Source organism: Lemur catta, chromosome 6, assembly GCF_020740605.2.
Source record: "Lemur catta isolate mLemCat1 chromosome 6, mLemCat1.pri, whole genome shotgun sequence".
NCBI lineage: Eukaryota > Metazoa > Chordata > Mammalia > Primates > Lemuridae > Lemur > Lemur catta.
This window is the reverse complement of record NC_059133.1, coordinates 66,177,597-66,203,913: the sequence shown is the minus strand read 5'-3', so window position 1 is coordinate 66,203,913 and position 26,317 is coordinate 66,177,597. Positions and strand designations below refer to the sequence as shown.

At 33.2% G+C, this 26,317-nt stretch overlaps 1 protein-coding gene across 1 annotated transcript in view; it reads right to left on the bottom strand.

Annotated features, from left to right (window-relative positions):
• Positions 1-298: 298 nt before the first annotated feature.
• ABCD2 (ATP binding cassette subfamily D member 2) overlaps positions 299-26,317 on the bottom strand; it is a 54,849-nt gene continuing 28,830 nt past the window's right edge. Inside the window, exons 7-10 of the mRNA XM_045554020.1 lie at positions 22,002-22,147; positions 16,361-16,445; positions 9,520-9,645; positions 299-1,700 (exon numbers count right to left, since the gene is read on the bottom strand). Coding sequence (XP_045409976.1) covers positions 1,481-1,700; positions 9,520-9,645; positions 16,361-16,445; positions 22,002-22,147 — 577 coding nt within the window. The 3' untranslated portion in view covers positions 299-1,480. The remainder of the gene's footprint in view (positions 1,701-9,519; positions 9,646-16,360; positions 16,446-22,001; positions 22,148-26,317) is intronic.

Sequence of the window (26,317 nt, the reverse complement as noted above, 5' to 3'; positions counted from 1 at the left end):
CTCAGTCCTGGCTTTTATACTTCCACTTCCAGGGCACACAAATAGGTAAGATTATTTCATATGATTGGTCTACACAGCTCATTTCTCGTTAGGCTCAATAAATATTACATTTACCTAACATAATTAATTGCCCTTCTGATTGCTGATACCTTAGAGGTACATTGATACTAAGACTGCATCGTTGCTGAAAGATTTGCTAACTTCCTTGGCTCATTTTAAACCACACACCAAGGATTTTTCTACTTTGTACTTAGTTCTCATTTCTTGTAAACAATAACCAAATTAACAACACCACCAGCATTACCAAATTTATTTTTTTTCAAGTTCTCATTTAACTTGTATTGATATTCTAACCCAGTTAGATTTAAAAAATAATAGTGGAAACAGCACTGAACCAGGGAGTCAGGAGAACGTCATTTGATCCCTGAATCTGTCCCTAAATAAATTGCATGATTAGAGCAAGTCTGAGTGTCAATTTTCTCAAAAGCAAAGTAGGAAAAATAATATCTGTCTCAAAACATTGCTGCACGCATTAAAATGAAATGATGTCAATGGGGATTGTAAATGATTATATAAAGTGCGATTCCAATGTATGTTATTACTACTGTGATTTTCAGAATCCCTATATTCTATTGTATCACTGCAATTTTAAAAATGTGGACTCCTCCTTTGGGCACAGAAACAAGCTGAGCATTTCTGAACAGAAGTTATGATAGATAATGCTGCCAAGTAAAGTAACAGGCTGAGACAAACAACATTTGGATACTCCTTTTCTGTGTTGGCAATTTTCTTTTGAAAATGAAAGGGTTTATTAACAAATATGTAAGATTCTTATTAAAATTAATTTGCTATGTGCCCTCATTAAGATGCTTAATGTCTAAAATTTAAAAAATATGGCATTTTATACATGTATAGCCATGCTTTTTTATTTCAACCACTGTCATTAAAAGAATTTTTTAATATTGAAATTATTCATCAAACTGTCAGCTATTTTGTATACAGGTTTAGTTGGCCGCTAATAATGATCAACATGAATTCTAGCTATTAAACCTAATATCAACTGTAAATGGACTAAATGTTACTCAAAGTTCTAATTTTATGCACCTGGTATCAACCCACATGCCGCTCTTAAGTTGTTTCATTTCCAAGATATCACCCATGTTTGTTAAGGACTTCAGACACATCCATATACATAGTAAATCTGGTATTCATCATGAATTCACCTAGAAAATCCTGTTTTACAGGTGAATTGGGCCTTCACTAGGAATTAGTATAAGCCAAAATGACTAATCTTATATAATGCACCTGTTTATTTTCCTCTGAAAAGTCAGATCATATACTTCCTTGATGCTGAAATCTCATAAAACATTTTTGCTGCCTTTTTCCCCCTCTGTGCTTAGCTTAATATACTGCATACAGTATAACAGAGTGTCTCTGAGCCTTTACCTAAAAATTAAGTTTTAAAACATATCAAAACAAATTAGGATGTTTCATCTTCATTTTTGATTGTTTTCAGCACTGAGTCTTCTCCCAAAATTTTACATAGTTCATTGAGTCTCTGCTGCATTTTGGGAATTCCAGCTAGCTGAGATTCTAGCTTTTGTTTTTCTTCACTCAATGTCAAACGGATAGCAGTATCCAATTGTTCAAAGCGCCAACCTCCTTCACCATCAAACTGTAATAAATGAGTGTGGTATTTCCTGCATAATTAAAATGAAATAATATTGTTAGCCATAATTTTGAAAAGTCATTTTAGTTGTAGGTTTATCATTCAAATTGATACTCAAAGGAGAATTTTAAGTAAGGTGACTTTTACATTTGATTTTCAAGGATACCTCACAAGTGAAATATTGTGGTATTTTTAAACCCAAAGGTCATTAATCTCTAGAAAATTATTATTGATTATATTGAATTTATTTCATATTTGCAATGTATATGAATTGCAAAGGAAGACAGGCCATTTCATGTATTTAATTTATCCTCATAACGCAGTATGACTGCTGAATAAATAAAGCATACTTAGAACAGGAGTAAGGAAAAGAAGCCAAGGAAAGAAAGTAAAAATTACAAAGGTCATACAGGGAGGGAAAAAAAAAAAAAAGGAAATAGAATAGCAATTCATTAATACACCATTCTTTGGGAATGAGTTTTCCTACATAAGTAAAAATTTTTCATTAAGTAAAGTTTAAAAACATTTTTTAAAAAATGAACTCTTTGATAGATATCTTTTAAAGATATTTCAATGTCTTCATATAATTTAATCTCTTTTCTTGTGGCTCAGTTTTATAATTAGGAACTTCCCAGAGATACTATTTTTTGATGAGATGGTAGATAATCCATCTTGCCCTAAAGGGAGACCTAAGTTATCATTCTCTGGGATTTACGGGGAATATGTAGAGAGTATAAAGTTGGCAGAACTGGTCCCACATGGCTAAGCCAGCTGCATTTTGTCACTTTGCTGAATTGGCTCATATTCCTATATGTCTTTGGGTTTTCTGTCTTTCCCTTACAGTTTGTCTCACTTCTTCTTTCCTTTAAAGCTCTCATCTCTCATTATATACTATGATTAGTGGGCCTTTTTCAAGTAGCTTCCACCTTCTTTTTAAAAAATTGAGGTAGAATTCACATGCCATAAATTCATGCCTTAAAGTGTAAAATTCAGTGATTTTTAGTATAGTTCACAAGTTCGTGCAACCATCACCACTGTCTAATTTCAGAACACTTTTTCTCTCCTAAAAGAAACCTAGTACCCATCAGCAGTCCCTCTCCATTTCCCCTTCTGCCCAGCCCCTCCCAACCACTAATCTCCTTTCTGGCTGTATGGATTTCTCTACTCTGGATATTTCATATGCATAGTATCATACAATATGTGGCCTTTTGTGACTGGCTTCTTTCATTTATCAAAGTGACTTCAAGGAAGAGAGGGCGGTGGAATAGAGGGCTCTACAGTAATCGTCCCCCTGCAGAAACAACAATGTGAACAACTATCCACATAAAAAAATAATTTTGCAAGAGCTAAGGAAACCATATAAGAGATCATAGTACCTGGTTATAGCATAACAATAAGAAGAAAAGAAGTACTGAAAAGGGCAGAAAAGACAGTTTTGCATTATCCTCATCATCCCTCCCCCAACTCCAGAAACATAGTGCAGAGAGAAATACTGTATACTTAGGGGAAAGAGAGGAAAATAAGTACAGGGTTTTGCACTGGACCACAATATTAGACTGGCCACAGTAAAAACCAACACCAAGCAGACCCCCACAGCTCCTGACTCCAGGCTGGTACCCACAGACTGAGCCTCTAGACCCACCATGGTGCCAGACGGGAACCTGTAGCCCCTGTGAGAAAAACTCAAGTTCTGGCCTGCATCAGGATCAGCCAACTATAGCAGTCTTGGGCTCCAAATAAAACACATTGACAGGCAGGACTCAGTGCCTTGGGGCTTGGATTTCACCTCAGCACTGTGCCAGCATCAGCAGCCAAGAAATTACAACCTGCTGCTGTCTCATCCACAGTGGTCTTGGGTTTAGAGCACCCCTAGTGCTGCAATGGCTGCAGTAGTCACTAGCAAAGGGACCGCAGAAGGTGACCTGTCTAGAATTTCTAGACAGTCTTTCTGTTGAAGGACATTTCCAGAAAAATTCAGACTTTGAAAACTGGAATAATTTCCTACTTCAATGTACAGATATTGACACACAACCACAAATATTAAAAATGATCAGAAAACCATGGCATCACCAAATGGACAAAATAAGGTGCCAGTGACTGGCCCTAAAAAGATGAAGATGTATTAAGTGCCTGGCAAAGAATTCAAAATAGCTGTTTTAAGTAAGCTCAGTGAACTTCAATAAAATACAGAGAAACAATTCAATAATGTATTAGAGAAATTCAACAGATTGGAATAATAAAAAAAACAATCAAACAGAAATCCTGGAGCTGAAAAATACAATGAACAAAAATGAAAAATGCAACAGAGAACATCAATAGCAGAATTGATCAAGCAGAAGAAAAAAATCTATGAATTTGAAGACAGGTTATTGGAAAATATACAATCAGAGGGGAAAAAGAAAAAAGAATTAAAAGGAATGAAGAAAGCTTATGGGAATTATGGGACAGCACCAAAATATTAAATGTATGAGTTATTGACACTCAAGAGGGAGTAGAAAAAGATAAAGGGGTAAAAAGCTTATTTTTTCAAAGAAATAAGAGAAAACTTTCCAAATCTGGATAAAAATATAAATATTCAGGTACAGGAAGGTCCAAGGTTTCTAATCAGATTCAATCCAAATAAGACTACCCCATAACTATTATAATCTAACTGTCAAAGATCAAAGACAATGACAAAAGCACCAAGAGAAAAGAATCAAATAAACATACAAGAGATCCAATGTGCCTAGCAGAACTAGGAGACTTCTTAGCAGAAACCTTGCAGAACAGAGGAGTGGGGTGCTATATTCAAAGTGCTGAAGGAAAAGAAAAAATAACACAAACCAAGAATACTACCTAGCAAAGCTGTTCTTCAGAAAGGAAGGAGAAATAAAGACTTTCTCAGGCAAACAAAAGCTGAGGGAGTTCATCACCACCAGACCTGTCTTACAGGAAATACTAATGGTGTTCTTCAGCCTGAAAGAAAAGGATACTAATAAGTAACATGAAAACAATGTGAAAGTATAAAACTCACTGATAAAAGTAAATACACAGTAAAATTCAAAATGCTCTAATAATGTAATGGTAGTGTATAAACCTTTTATATCTTTAGTATGAAGGTTAAAAGACAAAACTATTAAAAATAATAGCTACAATAATTTGTTAAGGAATATGCAATATAAAAATATGTAAATTGTGACATAAAAAATGTGAGGTGATGTGGAATTAAAATGTAGAAGTTGTGTTTTCTTTGTGATCAATGTTAAGTTTTTGTCAGTTTAAAATAATCCTCTATGAGTTTTTTTGTAAGCTTCATGGTAACCACAAAGCAAAAACTTACGATAAGATATACTAAAAATAAATCAAACCATATGACTTGAAAAAATCACTTAACCTCAAAGAAATATAGTAATAGAGGAAGAAAGGATCTAAAAAACAACTAGAAAACAATTAACAAACTGGCAGTAGTAATTTCTTACCTAACAATAATTACCTGGAATGTAAATAAGTTAAATTCTCCAATTAAAATACACAGTAGCAGAATGTATAAAAATAAACAAGACTTAACTATATGCTGCCTATAAGAGACTCACTTCATCTGCAAGAAAAACATAGACTGAAAGTGAAGAGATGGAAAAAATATTCCATAGAATATTTTGGGAAACCAAAAGAGAGCAGGAATAGCTATATTTATATCAGATAAAATAGACTTTAAGTCAAAAACTGTAAAAAGAGACAAAAAAGGACATTATATATTGATAAAGGAATCAATTCATCAAGAGGATATAACAATTGTAAATATATAAATATATAAACCCAACACTGGAGTACCTACAAAAATATAAAGCAAATATTAATAGATCCAAAAGGAGAGATGGACTGCAATCCAAACTAGTACAGGACTTCAATACCCTACTTTCAGGAATGTGAGAGATTATCCAGACAGAAAAATCAGAAAACACTGATTTAAACTGCACTCTAGCTTGGATCTTACAGGCATTTTCAAAATATTCCATCTAACAGTTGCATAATACACATTCTTCTCTATACATGGAACATTTTCTGGGATAGATCATATATTAGTCCACAAAACAAGTCTTAATGAATTAAATAAGACTGATAGAAGAAGACACAATCAAGTATCTTTTCTGGCCACAATGGTATAAATCTAAAAATCAATAACAGGAGGAACTTTAGGAATTTAAAAATACATGGAAATTAAACAATATGCTCCTGAATAATCAATGGGTCAATAAAAAAATTAAGAAAAAAATTTTAAAAATTTCTTGAGACAAATGAAAATAGAAACACAACATACCAAAACCTATGGGACATAGTGAAGTAGTTCTAAGAGGAAAATTTATAGCAATAAATGCTTACATCAAAAAACAAGAAAGATCTCAAATAACCTAATGTTGCAGCTCAAGGAAGCAGAAAACAAGAACAAACTCAACCCAAAATTAATGGAAGGAAAAATAAAGATCAGAGCAGAAATAAATGAAACAGACTGAAAAAACAATATAAAAGATTAACAAAAGGAAGAGTTGACTTTTTAAAAGATAAACAAAATTGACAAATGTTTAGACTAAGAAAGAAAAATGACACAAAATCAGAGTTGAAAAATGGGACATTAAAATTTATACCATAGAAATACAAAGGATCATAAGAGACTATTATGAATACTTGTATACTGATAAATTGGATAAGCTAGAAGAAATGGATAAATTCTTGAACACATAACCTACCAAGATTAAATTATGAAGAAATAGAAAATCTGAACAGATCAATAATGAGTAAGAAAATTGAATCAGTAATAAAAAAGACTCCCATCAAAGAAAGGCCCAGGATCTGATGGCTTAACTGCCAAATTCTACCAAACATTTAAAGAACTATTAATAATACCACTTCACAAACTATTACAAAACATTGAAGAGAAGGGAAGAGTCCCAAATTTATTTTACAAGGCTAGCATTACCCTTATATGAAACCAGACAAGAACACAATAACAACAGAAGAAGAAGGAGGAGGAGGTGGGGGGAGGAAATTATGGCCCAATATCCCTGATAAATGTAGATATAAAAACCCTCAACAAAATATTAGTAAACTGAATTCAATAGCACATTAAAAAGATCATTCGTTATGATCAAGTGGGATTTATCCCAGAGATAAAAGATTGTTCAACACATGCAAATCAATAAACATAGTATATCATATTAACAGAATGAAGGACAAAATCCATATGATCATTTCAATAGATGTAGAAAAAGCATTTGACAAAATTCAACATCCCTTCATAATAAAACTCTCAAGAAATTAGATATAGAAGGAATGCATCTCAACACAACAAAGGCCATATATGACAAACCCACAGCTAACATCATACTGAATGGGAAAAAGTTGCAATCTTTTCTTCTAACATTTGGAACAAGATAAGGATGCCCACTTTTGCTAGTTTTACTCAACATACTACTAGAAGTCCTAGCCTAAGTATTTAGGCAAGAAAAAGAAATGAAAAATATCCACATTGGAAAGGAAGATGTTACATTGTCCTTGTTTGTAGATAACATGTTGTTATATATAGAAAACCCTCAAGATTCCACCAGAAGCTGTTTTGTAACAATGTGGATGAACTTGGAGAACATTATGTGAAATGAAATAAGCTAGGCACAGAAAGACAAATACTGCATGATCTCACTCATATGTGGAATCTAAAAATGTTGATCTTACACAAGTGGAGAGTAGAATGGTAGTTACCAGAGGCTGGGTAGTTAGGAGGAAAGGGAGGGATGGGGAGATGTAGGTCAAAGTATATATTAATATAATTACAGTTAGGAGGAATAAGTTCAGGAGATCTATTGAACAACATGGTGACTACAGTTAATGATGATATATTGCATATTGCATTCTTGAAAAATGCAAAGATAGTGGATGTTAAGTGTTCTTATCACAAAAAATAATGATAGCTATGTGAGGTGTAATGCATGTGTTAACTAGCTAGATTTAACTATTCCACAGTGTGGAATATATATATATATTTCAAAACATCATGTTGTACATAAATATAAATTTTATCTGTCAATTTAAAAAATCATACAAAAGTTAAACTTTTGCAAAAATGACCTCAAAGTTCATCAAGTTATAGTACGTATCAGTACTTCATTTGTTCTTAAGGTCCGAATAATATTCCATTGTATAGTATTGCACATTTCGTTTTTCTATTCATCAATTGATGGACATTTGGGTCCCACTTCCTTTTGATTGGATGCTTTTAACATTCTGTAAAATGAGAAGCTAAACTATAGCTAAAAGAGTAAAATCACTGTCAAGCTGAAGGTTTAAGTTCACATATTTGATAACATATAACAGAGATTAGTGCTCTTTCCCATAAATAGACTTTGAGATTCTTGATTTTTCTAAAACTGTGACCTCCCTACAGATGCAAGCTTACCAAAATTAAATTGAAAACAATGTATTTCTATGTCAAAGGGGAAAAAAGTGGAAAAAAACCTGCTATTAAAATAAGAGAGTTAAAACAAAGATAATGAAAAAACAAAAGAAGGATGGTCATACAATGAGAAAGAGAAATAATGGTAAAAATTCACTTTGTTTATTTCATTCTCAGCTTTTCTTGGGCTTTCTTAGTCTTGGATCCATAGCCAGGAGCAAATTTAGAATGCGGTCCTTCATGTCTTGGTCAAGTTCCTCCTTTAGTGTATGATCATGGTTTGGCTCATCACTCTGGTTCTACAACATTGTTTGATTTCTATGTGGGAGGAACAAACTGTGTACGTGTTTCATGCCCCGAGATTTAAAGGTGTGTTCTATAATGTGAGCTTAGATAATATTTCTGGGTTTACCCTAAAGGAATTTAAAAGAAACTGCTATTTTAACTGAGACTCATTGGGAAACAATCTGCAGACTTCTTTCACAAACAGGATAAAGCATAGCAAAGCAATAATTACACAGCTATAATTCTATCCAGGAATCAACTAATTTAAAAAGCTTCTATAATTCTTTATCCCTTAAGACACTAGTATCAATTTTAATTTTTACAATCAATAATTACTCATTTGTTGGTATGGGGAAAATATAATACATTTTTAATGCATGAAATATATTTTGAATTCGTTATAGTAAGTAGAGCATTGTGCTACAGTATAGAGTATGTCATCACACGTTATTTTTATTACTTTTCTAGTTCTCAGTTTCTTCATCTATAAAATGGGAAAATTAGATTACCTATACTCCATCAGCTTGTTGTGAAGCTTAAATAACACATGCCTGGTACAGAATAGTTGCTCAACTACTATTATGATAATGAATCAATGGAAAAGTAGGGGAATTGTAAAAATAGTATAATTATTTTTTAAAGATCCCACTAGGTTTTTATGAGATTTTTTTTCTAAAAAAATTCAGCTAATTTTTCCTTAAAATAAAACAAAAATAATCTTTTTCCCTTATGTTTTCTCTACTTAATCATTTGGGGAAATATCAAGTTGTGGTATATTTTTTCCTTTAGATTTTATTTTCCTATGTTTTAAAGAAAGGACTAAAAAAAGATATAAAAATATATAAGCATATTCATTCCCAGTACATGCTGTAGGATTATAATAAATATTTTCAGTTTAAATAAATTACTGGATTTTTCTACATCTTTTCAGAATTACTGTAAAGTGATGATAATTTCCAAATAACATTAAAATTATGATATTAGGTTGGGAGTATCTAAACTACTAGTGTGCAACTTAAGAGAAATACAGGTAGAAAATAACTGGAATATCTTATGCTCCATTGTAAAAAGTTCAGCAAAGTTATTTTTTAAGAAACTTAAGGAAAAACCTCTACCACATATTAGCATTGGGAACACTTACCAAAGAGAAGGCCTGTGGGTTATAGACAGTAAGGAAATCCCAGCCCCTTTTGCAGCCTGAAATATCTTTCCTTCAACATCAATGCTGACAGCACTGGTACATTCATCCAGCAATGCATATTTTGGTCTTTTAAAAAATAAACACAAATTAATTATTTTCCTATTTGACCTACAAATTATTCTGGACAACATGAGTTCCAATGCTACCAACTTTAAAGGATCAAAAGAGAATATATCATTAAAGGTGATAAATGATGAAGCAAAAAGTAGTTATCCCCCTCTTTAGACTAGAATATCAGTATATTTATATATAAATAGATTTTTCTAATGCTAGTTTAGAATACAATAAGCTTTATTGTTATGCAGATGAATGAATCATAAAGATGAGGCAGGTCACTAAGTGCAATTTCCTGCAGAAGGCAGGTTCATTTTTGGTGACAAGGGTCTGACTAATTATATGAAAAATACATTACAGTAGCTAATTATCAGATAGGCCACAGCCCTGTTAACAAAGACTTAATGAGATTATTTTATCAGCAATGTGAATACTTAAGCATTACTAATGGAATTTCATTGCTAGAAGACTCTGCAAGAGTGAATGCGCCTAATCTTACAAATTTAGGGCAGGCATTTAACTTTATAATATTGGAACCATACTCTAGAATCAAATTCTTAGGGGGAAAATTTGGTAAATATTTTTCTGGTCATACTCAACAATTTTTTTCTAGCTCATTTTTTGCTTTGGTAGTGAGTGTCTGTTACCAAGGCACCCTATCACTTGCCACTGTGTCCTTTGGTTTATCTCTCCTCTCATCTCACCCCCTGCTCTTACATTTCTTTTCCCTTTCCCTTTCTTCTTCTACCTGTCTGGACATTAGGTATATATTTGGTATTTAGCAACATGACTTGGCTTAGTCAAGGAGACCAAAGTCAACTCCCACGCTATCGTTTACTATTCCTTTTGGGGTTGAAAATCAGTATCAAGTATTTACCAGGACAATTTCCTTCATAAAGATATTCCAATTTTTAAAAATAAATAACAAAATTAAAAAAAATTGAAATCAGTAATTTCCCATTCAGCATAAATATTTAGCACTGTAAGTTACTTTTCTAAGATGGATTTGCTTATTAAGAGGATCCTGTTACCTAGTCCAGGGTGAGCAGTCAATGCTAATAGATACAGGAGTCAAAGGCAACTTTAACACCCCATTTGGCTGTCTAAAACTGCCCTCTGTGCAAAGAGCTAAAAGATCACTGCACGTTCCTCATGACAACATCAATGGAAGTAGTTTTGCTGGTTGGCTTTTGGTTACTGTTCTGGTTTAAGTCATAAACATTACTTCTTTGTCTCAGAGTTTATTACTGTTATATGGATGATGTTTTTTAAGTGGAAAAGAGGAAAAAGAAAAGGAAGTATAATAGAGAGCTTTGGGTAAATTTTTGTTTGTGTAAAGCTCTTTCCAGTAACTACTTTGCATATTGTAATTTGTCCTACTTTTCAGAGTGCTTTGAGCTAAATAGAGAAGAGATGCCATTATAGAACTAGAAAAAAAGTACATATCTTATACTTTGTTGTCATAGCAACCCTTAGGCTAGCAGATGTAAGACAGATCACACACTTATTTCCTTGCCAGAACCGAAGAGTTTGTGTGTGTGTGTACCTAAATATACCAAGCAATAGCTGGAATCTGGTATTGATACAAGTAAATAAAGCATTAGATTATACTGTTTCTCAGATTTTCCCTCCTCTTTTCCTTTGGTGTATCATGAATAGAATGGGCTGTGTGAAGGACCTAATTTATTCCCCTTAAGACAGGACTTTTATGATCATTCTTTAAACATTAAAATTAAATCCTCAAAAAGAGTATACTATTGTGATACTTAGTACTCCCTGCAAAAGTTCTTCATTTTAGCCAGCTCAAGTCTTTCCCTTTACAATTCAAACATTAATGTTAATCCTTTGAGGATGAGAGGAGGCAGTTTCCCATTTATTACACTTTCCCTTCACTGGATTTCATTTTGCTAATTCCTTTTATCTTTTCTCAAAAGATTCTGCTTTCAAATACTTGCTCATCTTCATTGATCTTCCTATGGCTCACTAAATTCTCTTTCCATTGATATACTTGTGACTTATCTTCACATATTATCACATTATATCCAAAATAATTTAGATACCTAAATACCAGCTATTTATTTCAAGTTATAGGTACTTGAAATATCTTTGGGTTGGCATCTTTTATTAATGCCTCTTGCTCTTTATTACAAAGTTTATTTTATTACCATACTGACACAATGACAAATTTATGGTTACATTTTACATTCCACCACATTACATTTCACTAACTATGCTGGTGATCGTATTACTGAATATTTATGGCCAAGACTCAAACAGATTCAGGGTGATTGTGGGTAACAGCTGGTTATAAATGTCAGACTGTAAAGTTTACTTTTCAGTCTCATCACATCATGTGAGAAAGGGGCATTCCAAAATACACTTCACTAAAAATCCTGAGTTAGCAAAATTTAGTTCATTTTTAGTTTACCATATTCTTTTTTTTTTTTTTTTTGAGACAGAGTCTCACTTTGTTGCCCAGGCTAGAGTGAGTGCCGTGGTGTCAGCCTAGCTCACAGCAACCTCAAACTCCTGGGCTTAAGCTATCCTACTGCCTCAGCCTCCCAAGTAGCTAGGACTACAGGCATGCGCCACCATGCCCGGCTAATTTTTTTCTATATATATTTTTAGTTGGCCAGATAATTTCTTTCTATTTTTAGTAGAGACAGGGTCTCGCTCAGGCTGGTCTCGAACTCGTGACCTCAAGCGATCCACCCGCCTCGGCCTCCCAGAGTGCTAGGATTACAGGCGTGAGCCACCGCGCCCAGCCAGTTTACCATATTCTTAAAGTAACTGTGTACATTATTATAAATAACATATAACTAACACAACTAATAAATTTTCTCACTAAAAAAAAATCCCAGCTAGACACAAAAATAATACAGAGTGTTTGATTTCATTTATATGAAGTCGTATAACAGGCAAAACTAATTTATGATGATAGAAATCAGAACACAAATTTTCTATAGGGGTATTTGATTGGAAAGGGCATGAGGGAATTTCTAGGGTGATAGAAATTTTCTCTATCTTTTGTTTTGTGTGTGTGTGTGTGTGTGTGTGTGTGTGTGTGTTTTATTTCAGCTCATTATTGGGGTACAAAAGTTCAGGTTATATATATTGCCCTTGCCCCCCCATCCCCCAAGTCTGAGCTTCAAGCGTGTTCATTCCCTAGACAGTGCTCATTGCACTCATCACGTAGGTATGCACCTATCCCCTCTCCCCCACCCCCCTCAGTCAGAGCTTCAAGTGTGTCCATTCCCCAGACAGTGTGCATCGCACTCAAGTAGGTATACACCCATCCCTTTCCCCCAGCCCCCACCTCTGTCCGATACCCAATTGTTGTTATTCCCAAATGTGCACTTAGGTGATAATCAAGGAAACCAGTTTGCTGGTGAGTACATGTGGTGCTTATTTTTCCATTCTTGGGATACTTCACTTAATAGAATGGGTTCCAACTCTCTCCAGGAGAACCAAAGAGATGCCATAAATATAAGAAATTTTCTCTATCTTGATTGGGGTGTTGGTTACATAATGTAGATGCATTTACAAAAAGTTATTAAATTGTTATAGTTAAAATTTGTGCATTTGGTACATAAATTTTATTATAATAATAAGCCCTGGCTAGCTATTATATAATAATACAGAAAAGTACATAATAGCATAAGAATAAAAAGAGGGATATAAATTATAATACCCCTTATGAAAATAGCTACATTAAAACAATCAAGATATAATAATCAACTTTTGTATTCACACAACACTGGGAAGAAACTTACCCCCAAATTTTAACAGTGATTAAATCTTTACATTAATTTAAAATTTGGATAATTTAAATGTCCAAAATTTTAACAAAGTTATAGCTAATGAGATAGAATTTATTCTTTTTACTTATCTACATTTTTTCCTTTTATAAAATAAACATTTTAATAAAATTGTTTTTTGTGCAATTCAGTAGCGGATAAAAATAAAATTGTTTAAATCATAAAGTCTTTTAAAAATGATAAACATTCTATGTTATGATCTTATTAAAAAGGCTAAATCTCATCAAGCTTTTTGCTCTAATTTCCAGTTTACAGAAAAAATAGGAGAGTGGGGAAAAAGATAAAGGACTGCAGAAGGAAATAATCAGGCAAATCTAGAACAGGCAACATTCCACAGTACAACCAACAACTGACCCGGTTTCTTCAATGAGTCAATGATATAAAAAGTAGGTGGAGGTCAGGGAGGAGAGACTCTTTAGATTAAAAAAGAATTAAGAGGAGTAAGAGACAAGCCTGGGCAACATAGCCTGACTCTGCCTCTAAAAAAAAAAATTTTTTTTTAAAATAGCCAAGCACGGTTGCACTCACTGGCAGCCCCAGCAACCCAGGAGGCTGAGACAGGAGATCACTTGAGCCCAAGAGTTCAAGGCTGCAGTGAGCTACAATCACACCACTGCACTGCAGCCTAGGAAACAGACCTCGTCTCTTTAAATAAATAAATAGAATTAAGAGATATAACAACCAAATACAGTGCATGAAACTTGTTTAGGGCTGGGCATGGTAGCTCACGCCTGTAATCCTAGCACTCTGGGAGGCCAAGGTGGGAGGATCACGAGAGATTAAGAGTTCGGTAACAGCCTCAGCAAGAGTGAGACCCCGCCTCTACTAAAAATAGAGAGAAATTAGCCAGGCAGTTAAAAATAGAAAAAATTAGATGGACACGCCTGTAGTCCCAGACACTTGGGAGGCTGAGGGAGGAGGATCACTTGAGCCCAGGAGTTTTGAGGTTGCTGTGAGCTAGGCTGATGCCACAGCACTCTAGCCCGGGCAACAGAGTGAGACTCTGTCTCAAAAAAAAAAAAAAAGAAAGAAAGAAAGAAAAGAAAAGAAAAAAGAAGAAAGAAACTTGTTTAGATCTTGGTTTGAACAAACCAAGTATAAAAAGACATTTCTTAGACAACCAGGAAAACTTTGAATATGAGCCAAGTATTAGATGATTTTAAATAATTATCGAGATTAATTTAGTAGTATTATGACATGTTGTTATGTAATAAAATATCCTAATATTTCAGAGATTATTGCCAAAGTATTTAGGTAAAAAAGATGTCAAAATATCTGGGATTTGTTTTAAAATACTTCAGAAATAAAAAAAAGATAGTGGATAAATCAAGTGTAGCAAAATGTCAGACGTGTTGAATCAGTGTGATGGGAATATGGGTTCATTCTATAATTTCTCTTTTTTGATGAAATTTTGAGTTTTTTTCCCCATAACTAAAGGATTTTTTTAAAGAACTGATAGCCAGTTGATTGCTAAGTGTGGGCTACCTAGTTGCTAAGTGTTTAATAATGTACCCTTGATACATCGTCTGCTTTCTTTATTAGCTTTTTAAAGTTCTCTACAAAAGTGTTACTGTTTCCAATGCAACTCACTCAATGGTGTTGCATCTGCTCCAACTTATGGCCTATTCTTGCATTTATATACATAACTCTTGGTCCTTTTTGCCCAAGATTTTAGTATTAAAAGTCAGTAACATAGTTTCTGACAACCTATGGCGCTCCATAATTCAAGTTATCATTGCCAAAAAACTAACATTAAAAAAAAAAAAAAGATTTCTTTTCCAGAGAATAGGACAAGTAAGAGGAAGGAATCAGAATGGCTTTAATATTGCCTTCCCATGTCTTGTGCTTAGTACCCTTAAACTCTCCTCCAATCTTACTTTGTGACCTCTGTTGATTAAACAGTGATTTTCCAAGTGCTCTGTGGCTCTCAGAGAAAGTGGGGAGGCCTCTGGCTCTCATCCTCTTTGGACACAGGAGCCTGGAGTTGTAGGTAAGATTGCTTTAGAAGAGTTCTTGGATGAAAGTTGGAAGACCACTATTCACAGAGGAAAACGTGAAGGGACTTGCCTTTGGTCCCAGTAATGTCTCCAGGTTCTTTCTGCTACGCTGGGCTGTCACTGACTTCTGAGAATGTGGGTGAGGGTAAGGAAGACAGGCCAACATAGGAATAGACCCAGTTACCAACAAAGAGCATGCAAGAAATCTTTAAAGCTTTTAAGACCTTTAATAATGTCCAGGTGCCCTGAGGCTGGCCCTCTTCCCTCTTCAGCTCTTTCTGGCTGGAAGCCCTCACCCCAGATCTCCACTTTATGGCAGAAGGGGCCTTCAGGTGGGAGAACTTGTCAGCCACAGGAGAAAAAAGTTTTATTCAAAGAAATTATTTCCTTCATCTCAATTTTTCTGAGTCCATTAATACCCATATGGGCTGGTTCTTTTTTCCACTGGGTGTGCCTTTGATTTTTGAGTAGGAGACCACTACCAATTCAATGGGCTACTGAATGGTTAAAAAGTTGATTTAGTTTGAACTTAATACTTTAATTTAGAAGTATTAGAATGTCTACCTGCTGGGTTTACACCAGTATAGTAGTAGTTATGTATTCTTCACATTATAAAATTAGTAATAATTCTACTTTCAAACACAGGATACATAAAAATTTAACTTAGTCCTTTGTACATTATCTCATCTAATGTTGCTCAACCTAAAAGAAACAGAAAAACATAAAATACTTGGAGATTCTGCTACAAGAAAAAATAAGAGATTTAAAAACTGTAAACTCTATGCATTAGTTTTATAGTGAAGATATTTTTCAAATAAGGATGAGGACATTGAATCCAGTCCACACATATTTTTTTCATGGTTACGATAATGGAATAGCAGTTACCTGAGTGCCTGAATATAGCATACTTACTTATGGTAGAACATGCGAGCCATGCCCATCCGTTGCTTTTCCCCGCCTGACAGGACATCTTTCCAGTCCATAACAGCATCCCATCCTTAAGAAAATAAAAAGTTATACATTTTTATAAATCATTTGTTTGCCATTGTTTCTATCCTGGACAAGTGATTTCTGGCAAGTTCAAATTGTTAACGTGAAGAACCTGGTATTTTATAGAACATATGCTTGGATAAACTAGAGAGTTTCGTGTATATGCATTTTGTTTTAGATTTGATATTCTTTTAATGGTAATAATTTTTTTATACTGACAAATGATCCTCTAAGAATTCTGAACACTGATACTTTAAAAAGTTTGTTTCTCAGAATCTCCAAAGGGATGGTAGACTTATACTTATTTTGGAAAGCAGTGGGAGAAAGGACCAACAAATTTACATAGGTCAATTGTAAAGCCTGCAAAGGGTAAGAGAAGAACTAACTCAAATGGCTCCCATGAGCCTGGTACCTTATGTGAGTTTCCTCATCATATATTGCACAGCTTTGTAAGATAGATTTTATTGAATTTTATAATTGAGTTAACCCAAAATTCATGGAGGAATTGACATGTCTAAGCTTATACAGTTAGATATCAGAACTAGAATATATATTTAGGTCTATCTGATGCTTTTACAGTTTATTCATGCATGGGATCTCTTACAACATCCTGTTAATAACTACTGACTTTCTCTTTGATATTTATTCAAAAATCAAGCTATCTATTTTTTAAGAAAAATAGGTTAGATCCATACATATTGATACGGAAATGTGACCAGAATATTTTTATATGAAAAACCAAGTTGCAGAATTATATATTTTATAATTGTCTTTCTGTAAATAAATACCCACATGTACACACATCTCTGGGAGTAGAATTATGAGACATGTTTTCAAAGTTATACATTTTTATAATATGTGAAATTTTCATAATAAGCCTATCTTAATTTTGTAGTTAGATTTTTAAAAGATTACTCAAAAATAAAACTACAGTTCCACTACTGGAGAGCATGATTTTTAAAAAAGAAAATGACTGCCCAAACTTAATTCTCCCATTTGGGAAAAAAAAAAATCTATGTTCTTTGCCATCTTTTTACTCCCTCAGCTGAATTTTCACTATTGTTAAAAATTCTAAATGAACTTGGTCAATGGGAAAGAAAATAGGAAGTGCAGTCTTCATTTCTTTATGTGCATTGGGTATCGGAAAAGTCAAATGATCAGAATGATTATTTGATTCTTTTGCTCATCACAAGGAAAATATGAACTTTTATTTTGATATCCAAAAGTTCAGAGCCTTTGATGAAATAGTGTGCATTAACAATTTTTTCTTTTTAAATTTTTTAAAATTTCAAAATATTAAAGGGGTACAAATGTTTGTGTTACATAGGTAGCTTTTATAATGCTTAAATCAGTGCTGTAAGTGTGTCTATCACCTGAATAGTGTTCATTATTCCTGTTAGGTAGGCTTTTAACCTTCTCCTCCATCCTCCCACCCTTCTTGATTTCTAATGATTTTTACTTCTTTCTGTGCCCATGTGTGCCAATTGGTGAGTTCCAAATTATTAGAGAATACATGTGGTGTTTGTGTTTCCATTCTTGAGATACTTCACTTAGGATAATGGTCTTCAGTTCCATCCAAATTGTTGCAAAAGGCCTTAATTCAACCTTCTTCATGGATGAATAGTATTCCACAGTATACATACATCACATTTTGTGAATCCACTGATGAATTGATAGGCACTTGGGTTGATTCCACATCTATGCAATTGTGAATTGTGTTGCAATAAACATTTGAGTGCAGGTGTGTTTTTGATAAAATGACTTCTTTTTCTTTGGGTAAATACACAGTAGTGGGATTGCTGGATCCAATGGTAGGTCTCCTTTTAGTTCTTTGAAGAATCTCCATACTATTTTCCATAGAGGCTGTACTAATTTGCAGTCTTACCAATAATGTATAAGCATTCCTTTCTCTCTGCATCTGCAACAGCATCTATTGTATTTTGGACTTTTTAATAAAAGGCATTCTAACAGGGATAAGGTGATATCTCATTGTGGTTTTAATTTGCATTTCCCTTATTAGTGACATTGAGCATTGTTTTCATATGTTTATTGGCCATTCGTTTATCTTCCTTTGAAAAACTTGTTCATGTCTTTTGCTCAGTTTTTAATGGAGTTGCTTGTTTTCTCCTGGCTGATTTGCTTGAGTTTTTTGTAGATTCTGGTTGTTGGCCCTTTATTAGACACATAACTTGTGAATATTTTCTGCCATTCTGTACGTTGTCTATTTGTTCTGTTCATTACTTCCTTAGCTGGGCAGAAGTTTTTTAATTTAATCAAGTCCCATTTATTTTTCGTTGTTGGTATGATTGCCATTGGAGTCTACTTCATAAATTCTTTGCCTAGGCCAATACCTAGAAGAGTTTTTCCAACATTTTATTCTAGAATTCTTATGGTTTCATGCCTTACATTTAAGCCTTTTGTCCATCTTGAATTAATTTTGTGAGTGGTGAGATATGGATCCCTTTTCATTCTTCTACATGTGGCTATCCAATTTTCCCAGCACCATTTATTGAATATGGCTTCTTTTGCCCCAGTGTATGTTGTTGTCTGCTTTGTCAAAGATCAGTTGGCTGTATATGGATGGTTTTATATCCGTGTTCTTTGTTCTATTCCATTGGTCTATGTCTCTATTTTTGTGCCAATACCATGCTGTTTTGGTTGCTATAGCCTTTTAGTATAATTTGAAGTCTGGTAATGTGATGTCTCCAGATTTGTTCTTTTTGCTTAAGATTGCTTTGGTTATATGACTGTTTTCTGGTTCCAAATGGAGCACAGAATTATTTTTTTCTAGTTCTTTGAAATATGTTGGTATTTTGATGGAGATTGCATTGAATCTGTAAATTACTTTGGGTAGTATGGACATTTAAACAATGTTGATTCTACCGATTCATGAACATGATATTTATTTGTGTCATCTGCAGTTTCTTTCCTCAGTGTTTCATAGTTCTCCTTGCAGAGATCTTTCATCTCCTTGGTTAAGTATATTCCTAAGTATTTTATTTTCTTTGTAGCTATTGCGAATGGGATTGAGTCTTTGATTTGACTCTTAGCTTGACTGTTTGTTATTGGTATATAAGAATGCTACAGATTTGTGTAAATTAATTTTGCTATCTGATGACCGGGCGTGGTGGCTCATGCCTATAATCCTAGCACTCTGGGAGCTGGGTGGATCGTTTGAGCTCAGGAATTCGAGACCAGCCTGAGCAAGAGTGAGACCTTGTCTCTACTAAAAATAGAAAGAAATTATTTGGACAATTAAAAATATACATAGAAAAAATTAGCCGGGCATGGTGGCACATGCCTGTAGTCCCAGCTACTCAGGAGGCTGAGGCAGGAGGATCGCTTGAGCCCAGGAGTTTGAGGTTGCTGTGAGCTAGGCTGATGCCACGGCACTCTAGCCCAGGCAACAGAGTGAGACTCTGTCTCAAAAAAATAAAAATTAAAAAAAAAAAAAAAACTTTCCCTATGACTGAATTGCATAGCATTTATGAAATATAAGTGATGATTTGAGAAATAGATTCAGATTGCCACACAGTAGCAATATTCTGGGCTTAAAAACATTTTTTTTCCCTGCCCACTGAGAACAAGGCACAAGAGAAAAGTATCTGGGTCAAAGGAAACTTTAACTTCTACATATTCTAATAAATTATGTCCCAAAGGGTTTTATAGGCAATAGTGCATGGTCACAGAAAAGATGAATCAAAACTCTGAGTCATAGTGTGGTCTCTGATGCAGATTTAGTGAGACTAAGTCAGCTAAGAAGAGAATGATTTTCCTGCTTCCTAGAGATGCACAACTTCTTTAGTTCATGTCCATTTGTTAACCTTTCTACTCTTTCCTATTTTGTAACCTGGTTGATGGAATGAAATGTAGTTCTTAATTCCATCTTTTACTAAGCAAAAGATTAGCTAGTCTAAATAGAACTTCAGTAAGTTTCTTCCAAAATAAGCAATGTATTTGCAAATTTAAGTGTTTTCCTACTTTGCTTAAATGTTTCATGTTTAAGGATTAAGCAAGTAAAACAGGTTTTCCTGGAATTTTTTTATGTGGAAGGATATAATAGTTTTTATTATTGTCTAAATAGCTAGGAGGTGGCATAGCACAGTGGCATACACTAGCATGAAACACTGACTTTCAAGTCAGATCTGTGTTTGAATTTCTGTCCCACAAATTACTGTGGGACTCTGGGTAAGCTACTAAACTTCTGAATTTAATCTGTAAAATGAGGATAGTTAAAGCTACATCATTGGACTATTTTGAATATTAAATAAGATGATACATATGAAATTCTTAATATGGTATACTCCAGATAGTAAGCACTCAATAAACCATAACAACGACTATTACATTATTAAGGTTGGAATATTCTTCAAAATAGTTCTAGATCTTCTTGATGACTTCTAGAAGAACATAATATTCCACATTTATTATAAATTTCTGTTTGGTTCATTAGATTTCAAACTTATCCAAAATAACTTGTCCAAGATAAACATGCAACATTTACTCTACCACAGTGTTTTGAAACTGGAACAGAGTTGACCACATAAAACAAAAAGACAATTTGCTTTTCCTATATAGTAGGAATTACAAACACCATAAGATATAATATCTTTCTTATCTGCCTCATTTGCTTACTGTAAGGATCAAATGAAATAATATATGTGAAATTGCTATGTAAAATATCGAGTATTATCACGAAAAGACAAAATATAGTATCAATATTATGACTAATGGGCAACTATTAATATTACCATTAGCAACTAATTCTCATGCATTCATGTGCCACTGTGCTAAATGCTTTACGTACAGTCTTATTTAATCTTCACAAAAAACTTTTAAGGTAGATATTTATCCCAATTTTACAGTTGAAGATACAGATAGCAGTGCTAACTAAGATTTGATTCCAGAACTCTCTGAGTTCCAAGCTGATACTCTCAATTGCTATACAACTCTACTTTTTCTAATAATATAAATGGGCTCAGAAATAAAACATAAAATCATGTAAAATTAAACTTAGAATTCTGGCTTGTTATTTTAGTAGTTTTTCTAGGCTATCAAACTATATGAATTATCAAACTATTTGAAAGTGTGACTATTAGAGGAAGTTTTTGTACCTTATTCAATTCTCTACATGCTGTTTGAGAGAGGGAAAAAAGGTATTGGTAAGATTTGGGTCTGAAGACAAAAAGAAGTTCTATTATAATTACTTCCCAAATTATTAAATTTAATATAAGCTGAGAGCTCGGTATAGACTTTACATACATCTAGACTGACAATGGCCTCAGGGATCCTTGCACATTTAAATATAAAAGAAAAAAATCTGTTTTTCAATGCTAGCTTCAGCGACATGGAGACTTGATAAAAGCCTAGTGTGCTGCACTGGACATAGCACAAGCAGAAAAAGAGATATAAATAATGGAAAAGCAATGAAACTTCATCTTTACACTTATGTACTTATTTCCAATTATAGCATATATTCAGATTAAATGACAGACTAAATATATACTTAAGTTTATTTTTTTAAAATGAGTTAAATGCATTAAAAAAGCATGATAGACTTTACCTCCTTCTCGTTGAACTATGTGGTAGAGGTGGACATTGTTTAGAATACATTCCAGATCTTCATCTGTATAACCTTTATCATGCATATCATCCACTGAATCAGGATAAATGACTTGATCTCGAAGACTTCCAAGAGACATATATGGCCTGTAAAACACCAAGCACACAAGATGTCACTGTAGCTTACTCAGTGTGACATTCTGGTGGTCTGAAGACATCAGAGCAGACTTTAAACACTACATTTCCAGTATTATATTTGTTACTTACTGATGAATACTTTTCCCTCAAGCACTGCAAAATAATACCCTGTTATGTCTACATAAGAACTTTTTGAGACACAGACACAAGAAAAGCTTCTATAAGAAATCATTTGACATTTTCAGTAGAGAGATACTATATATACTTTGTTTCATTGTATTTGATAAGATTGCTTCTGTATTTCATCTAAAATTATTTGAGTTGATATTATAAAATTTGGGCTTTGACCCAGCAATGGGAACAAACAAAACAAAATAAAATGTCATTTATAATAACATTACAAATTAAAACTACACTGAATTTCCTACTTATTGATTGGCAAAAATGCAACACCTTGATAATTCACTCCACTGGCAGGTGTATGGAGAAATAGGTACTCTGATATGATGGGGAAAATGCAAAATGGTGCAACCTCTATGGAGGGGATTTGGCAAACCAATATAATCATTTGCTCTTTAACCTACTTCTGAGAATTTACTCTGATATCAGATATGCTTCTAAAAATATCAGAAAGAAAAGATGCATAAGGTTATCCATTACAGCATTATTTGTAATAGCAAAATATTGAAAAACAACTTAAATGTCTATATAAAGGAGATTGATTGAATAACCCACAGTACATCCACTATGCGGCTGCAAAAAAGGATGAGGAAGATCTCTATAAATTGATATAGAGTGATTTCCATGATATATTGTTAAGTTGAAATGCAAAGTGCAAAAGTAGACATATATAGCAGGGTTTCTTAACAGTGGCACTGTTAGCAATATTAAATCAGATAATTCTTTGTTCTTGAGGGCTAGCCTGTGTATTGCAGGATGTTTAGCAGTATACCTGGTCTCTACTCACTAAATGTCAGTAGCACCCCCTCCAGTGGTGAACAAAAAAACTGTCTCCAAATACTGCCAAATGTCCCCTGGGAGACAAAAATCGTCTCCAATATATCAGTATATACACTTATAGTATATAGTATATCTATACACCTTCTATGTAAAAAGAAAGTAAAATAAAATATACACGTATCTGCTAATATTTACAAAAGTAAACACAGAAAGGATAAATCAGAAACTAGTGAAATTGGTTACTTACAGGAGGTGGGAGGAACAAGGCAGAATGGACAGATGAGAGAATGTGACCTAAGTATCCTTTCCATATAGTTTTTACTTTTAGAAACATGTTAAAGTGTTACTATTTAATAAATAAATAAAATCAAACCAACAAGAATGAAGGAAGAAACCTTAAAATGGAGTACCTAGCTATTTAGATTTTAGAAATTATAGTCTGTTAACTACTTGAGAGTACCTCAAGCTTACCTAGAAGAATTTCTTTTAGTAACTGGAGCACCATCTAGTTCACTGGAGCAATTTATGGGGCCCAAAAGGTATCAAAATGTATTGGGATGCCAAGTGCTTTCTTTGTAATAGAAATTTGGAGAAGCAAAATTTTGTAACTACTTTCGAAGACTAATTTAATATTACTTATGATTTCTTTAGGCCTTTTAAAATTAGCCAATTTTCTCTGATGAACAGATATGGACATTTATATCATAGTGGCTCTTAATTTTAAGGCAAAGCAAAATAATTAAATTATGGTTTTGTAATGCTTAATTTCTTATTGAATGTATAAAAGTCTAATGATGATGTCTAAAATATTTACTCCTGAAATAAAAGATCCAACCAAAACAAAATAAAAAAGAAACCATGCTTTTCAGCTACTTTTTAAAATTCAGTCAGGATGAGATTGCACTGAAATGTCAAATCACCAACATTTTATGATGCTAAAAGAAGCCCTGCAAATGTGCCCACATAATTTGTTATTTGAGCTATTGTTACTCAAAACGTTGTAACAGAGGATGAAAATTGCCCACTTTGAAAATGAGAACGTTGATGAAACTATACAAAGAAAAACTCATAAAATTATTCATCAAGGTCTCATCAAATACTGTTTTATTAAAGTTCTATTTTCTCTCAATTATTGTTTTATGATCATATGAAATGGTAAAAATAACACATTCTATATATATCTAATGAGGTACAGAGCAACTAAGGACACTTAGATTTTATTAATATGATGATTTAAAAATATTATTAAGAAGTTAAAGTCACCATTGAATTCCCTGGAAAGGCTGTTTCAAGAAAATTTGGAATGATGTTGAATCAATTTGAAAGCACAAGGAAATGGAGGACCCTGTATCCAATGTTTATATTAGTTTTCATGTGATTCTCTTTCCAGCTCAAAGGTCTGGAATTTAACATTTTGAGCTAGCTCAAGTTTCTGTAGTCCTAGCAAAGTTATACATAATTGATAAGCACTTAAAGTACCCTTTACTAAACTTTCCTTTCTATATATATAGACCCATTCAGATTATCTTCTAAATATTTCAGGTAGATCAATTACCACGTCAGGATGTTACTAGCTTACTTGCTCCGGCTCATCAGAAAGGGGACCATGCAACATATCGAGTACAAGCAACAAAAGAAATAGATTGCTCAAAATTAGTAGTGACCAAAAAAAACCATTAATTAGTTTTAATTTACTTTCTCTAAGTAAAACCCAGAATCACCTCTATATGTTGTGGAAAAGATATTGGAATAAACCCATAGGTATCATAGTAGAATTTAACTATTATTATTTAAACAATTATCATAGTTGTTTCTCTTTGGAATATGAAATTCTCTCAAATGCATTTACATTTAAAATGATTAATTATAATAGTAAAATTATTTGAGATGAAATTCATTCCCTGTGATTACAGTTTTTTATAGTTGTGTTACAAATGTCTCAGGGTACTTTCATAATTTGTATTATACTCCCATTTTTCTATGTTTTAAAATTTAAATATTTGACAGTTTATTTTTTTACTAAAATGTATTAATGTTTATTAGAGTTACTTTTCTGTTATTCTCTATTTGAGACAAATGCAGAAAGAAGGGGAGAACATTCAAAAGTGTTAGCTCTGTCTTTGTGCTTGGAGCCTCTGAAATGGTCAATCAAATGCTAAATATTTCCTATGTTGAGAGCAAAAAAAAACCCTCAAACCTCAAGGAAAAAAATGAAACATGAAAGATCTAAAAGCAGAGAAACAAACTTAAAAATATACATATAAAATTTAATTAGGAACAACATTGATAAAAATTTCATAGTAATATTAACTATATTTAAGGCATGAAACGTGTTAAGTGTAAGAATAATGTACCACTAAGTACTGCTGTGTTGTCATAGCAATAAGAAGTTAGTAATGTGAAAGCCATAAAATCTAGCTATTAATAATTCATATAAATGCACATGTTGGGACCAATCATGTCATCAGATTTTTTCATGCATAGCAAGAACTAGATTTGCATCCTGAATGCATAAGAAGTCATTCCTAATATTCTTAAAATAAATACATAGCAAAAAAAAAGAAATATTCAAGTGAAAAGAGATTTACTATTACTGAAATTATATCTTTAGAATGAGATATTTCTAGCTTCTGAAACAGAGATGAGCACAGCTTCTTAAGAGCAGGGACTATATTTATTTCCAAGTAATAAAAATAGTATTAGTGGAAGAATCAAAGTATTATCAAGCTGTTAAGAAGGTAAACTTCTCTGAAAGTTGACTTGAAGAGTATTTAATATTATACTCGGTTACCTTATAAAATTCCTGATATTTAATCTACAAAACTTGCAATTCTGTATGATTTAACTGAACAATTGACTCACAGATGAGGAAAACTCTTGGATGAAAAGGAAGATTTTTTCCATTATTTTCTTTATAAATTAGCCTTTAGAAGAGTTAAATATTTAAAAAAGGATCTTCAACATTTTCCCAAATAATGGAAACCTATAGAAAATCATGTTTACATTTAAGATCCCTTTAAGCTAAAAAGAGATTTTTAAAAACTGAACTGTACCAATTACTACACCAGCGACAGCAAAATGGACAGTTTACAATTCTGTCAAATGACTACCCAAAGATATTTATACAAAGCTTACTTGTCATATAGCCTAATAGAAAGAAAGGAATAGAAGTCAATTAGCTACAGCAATGCTATTGAGCTTTCTACACAGCTAAAATCA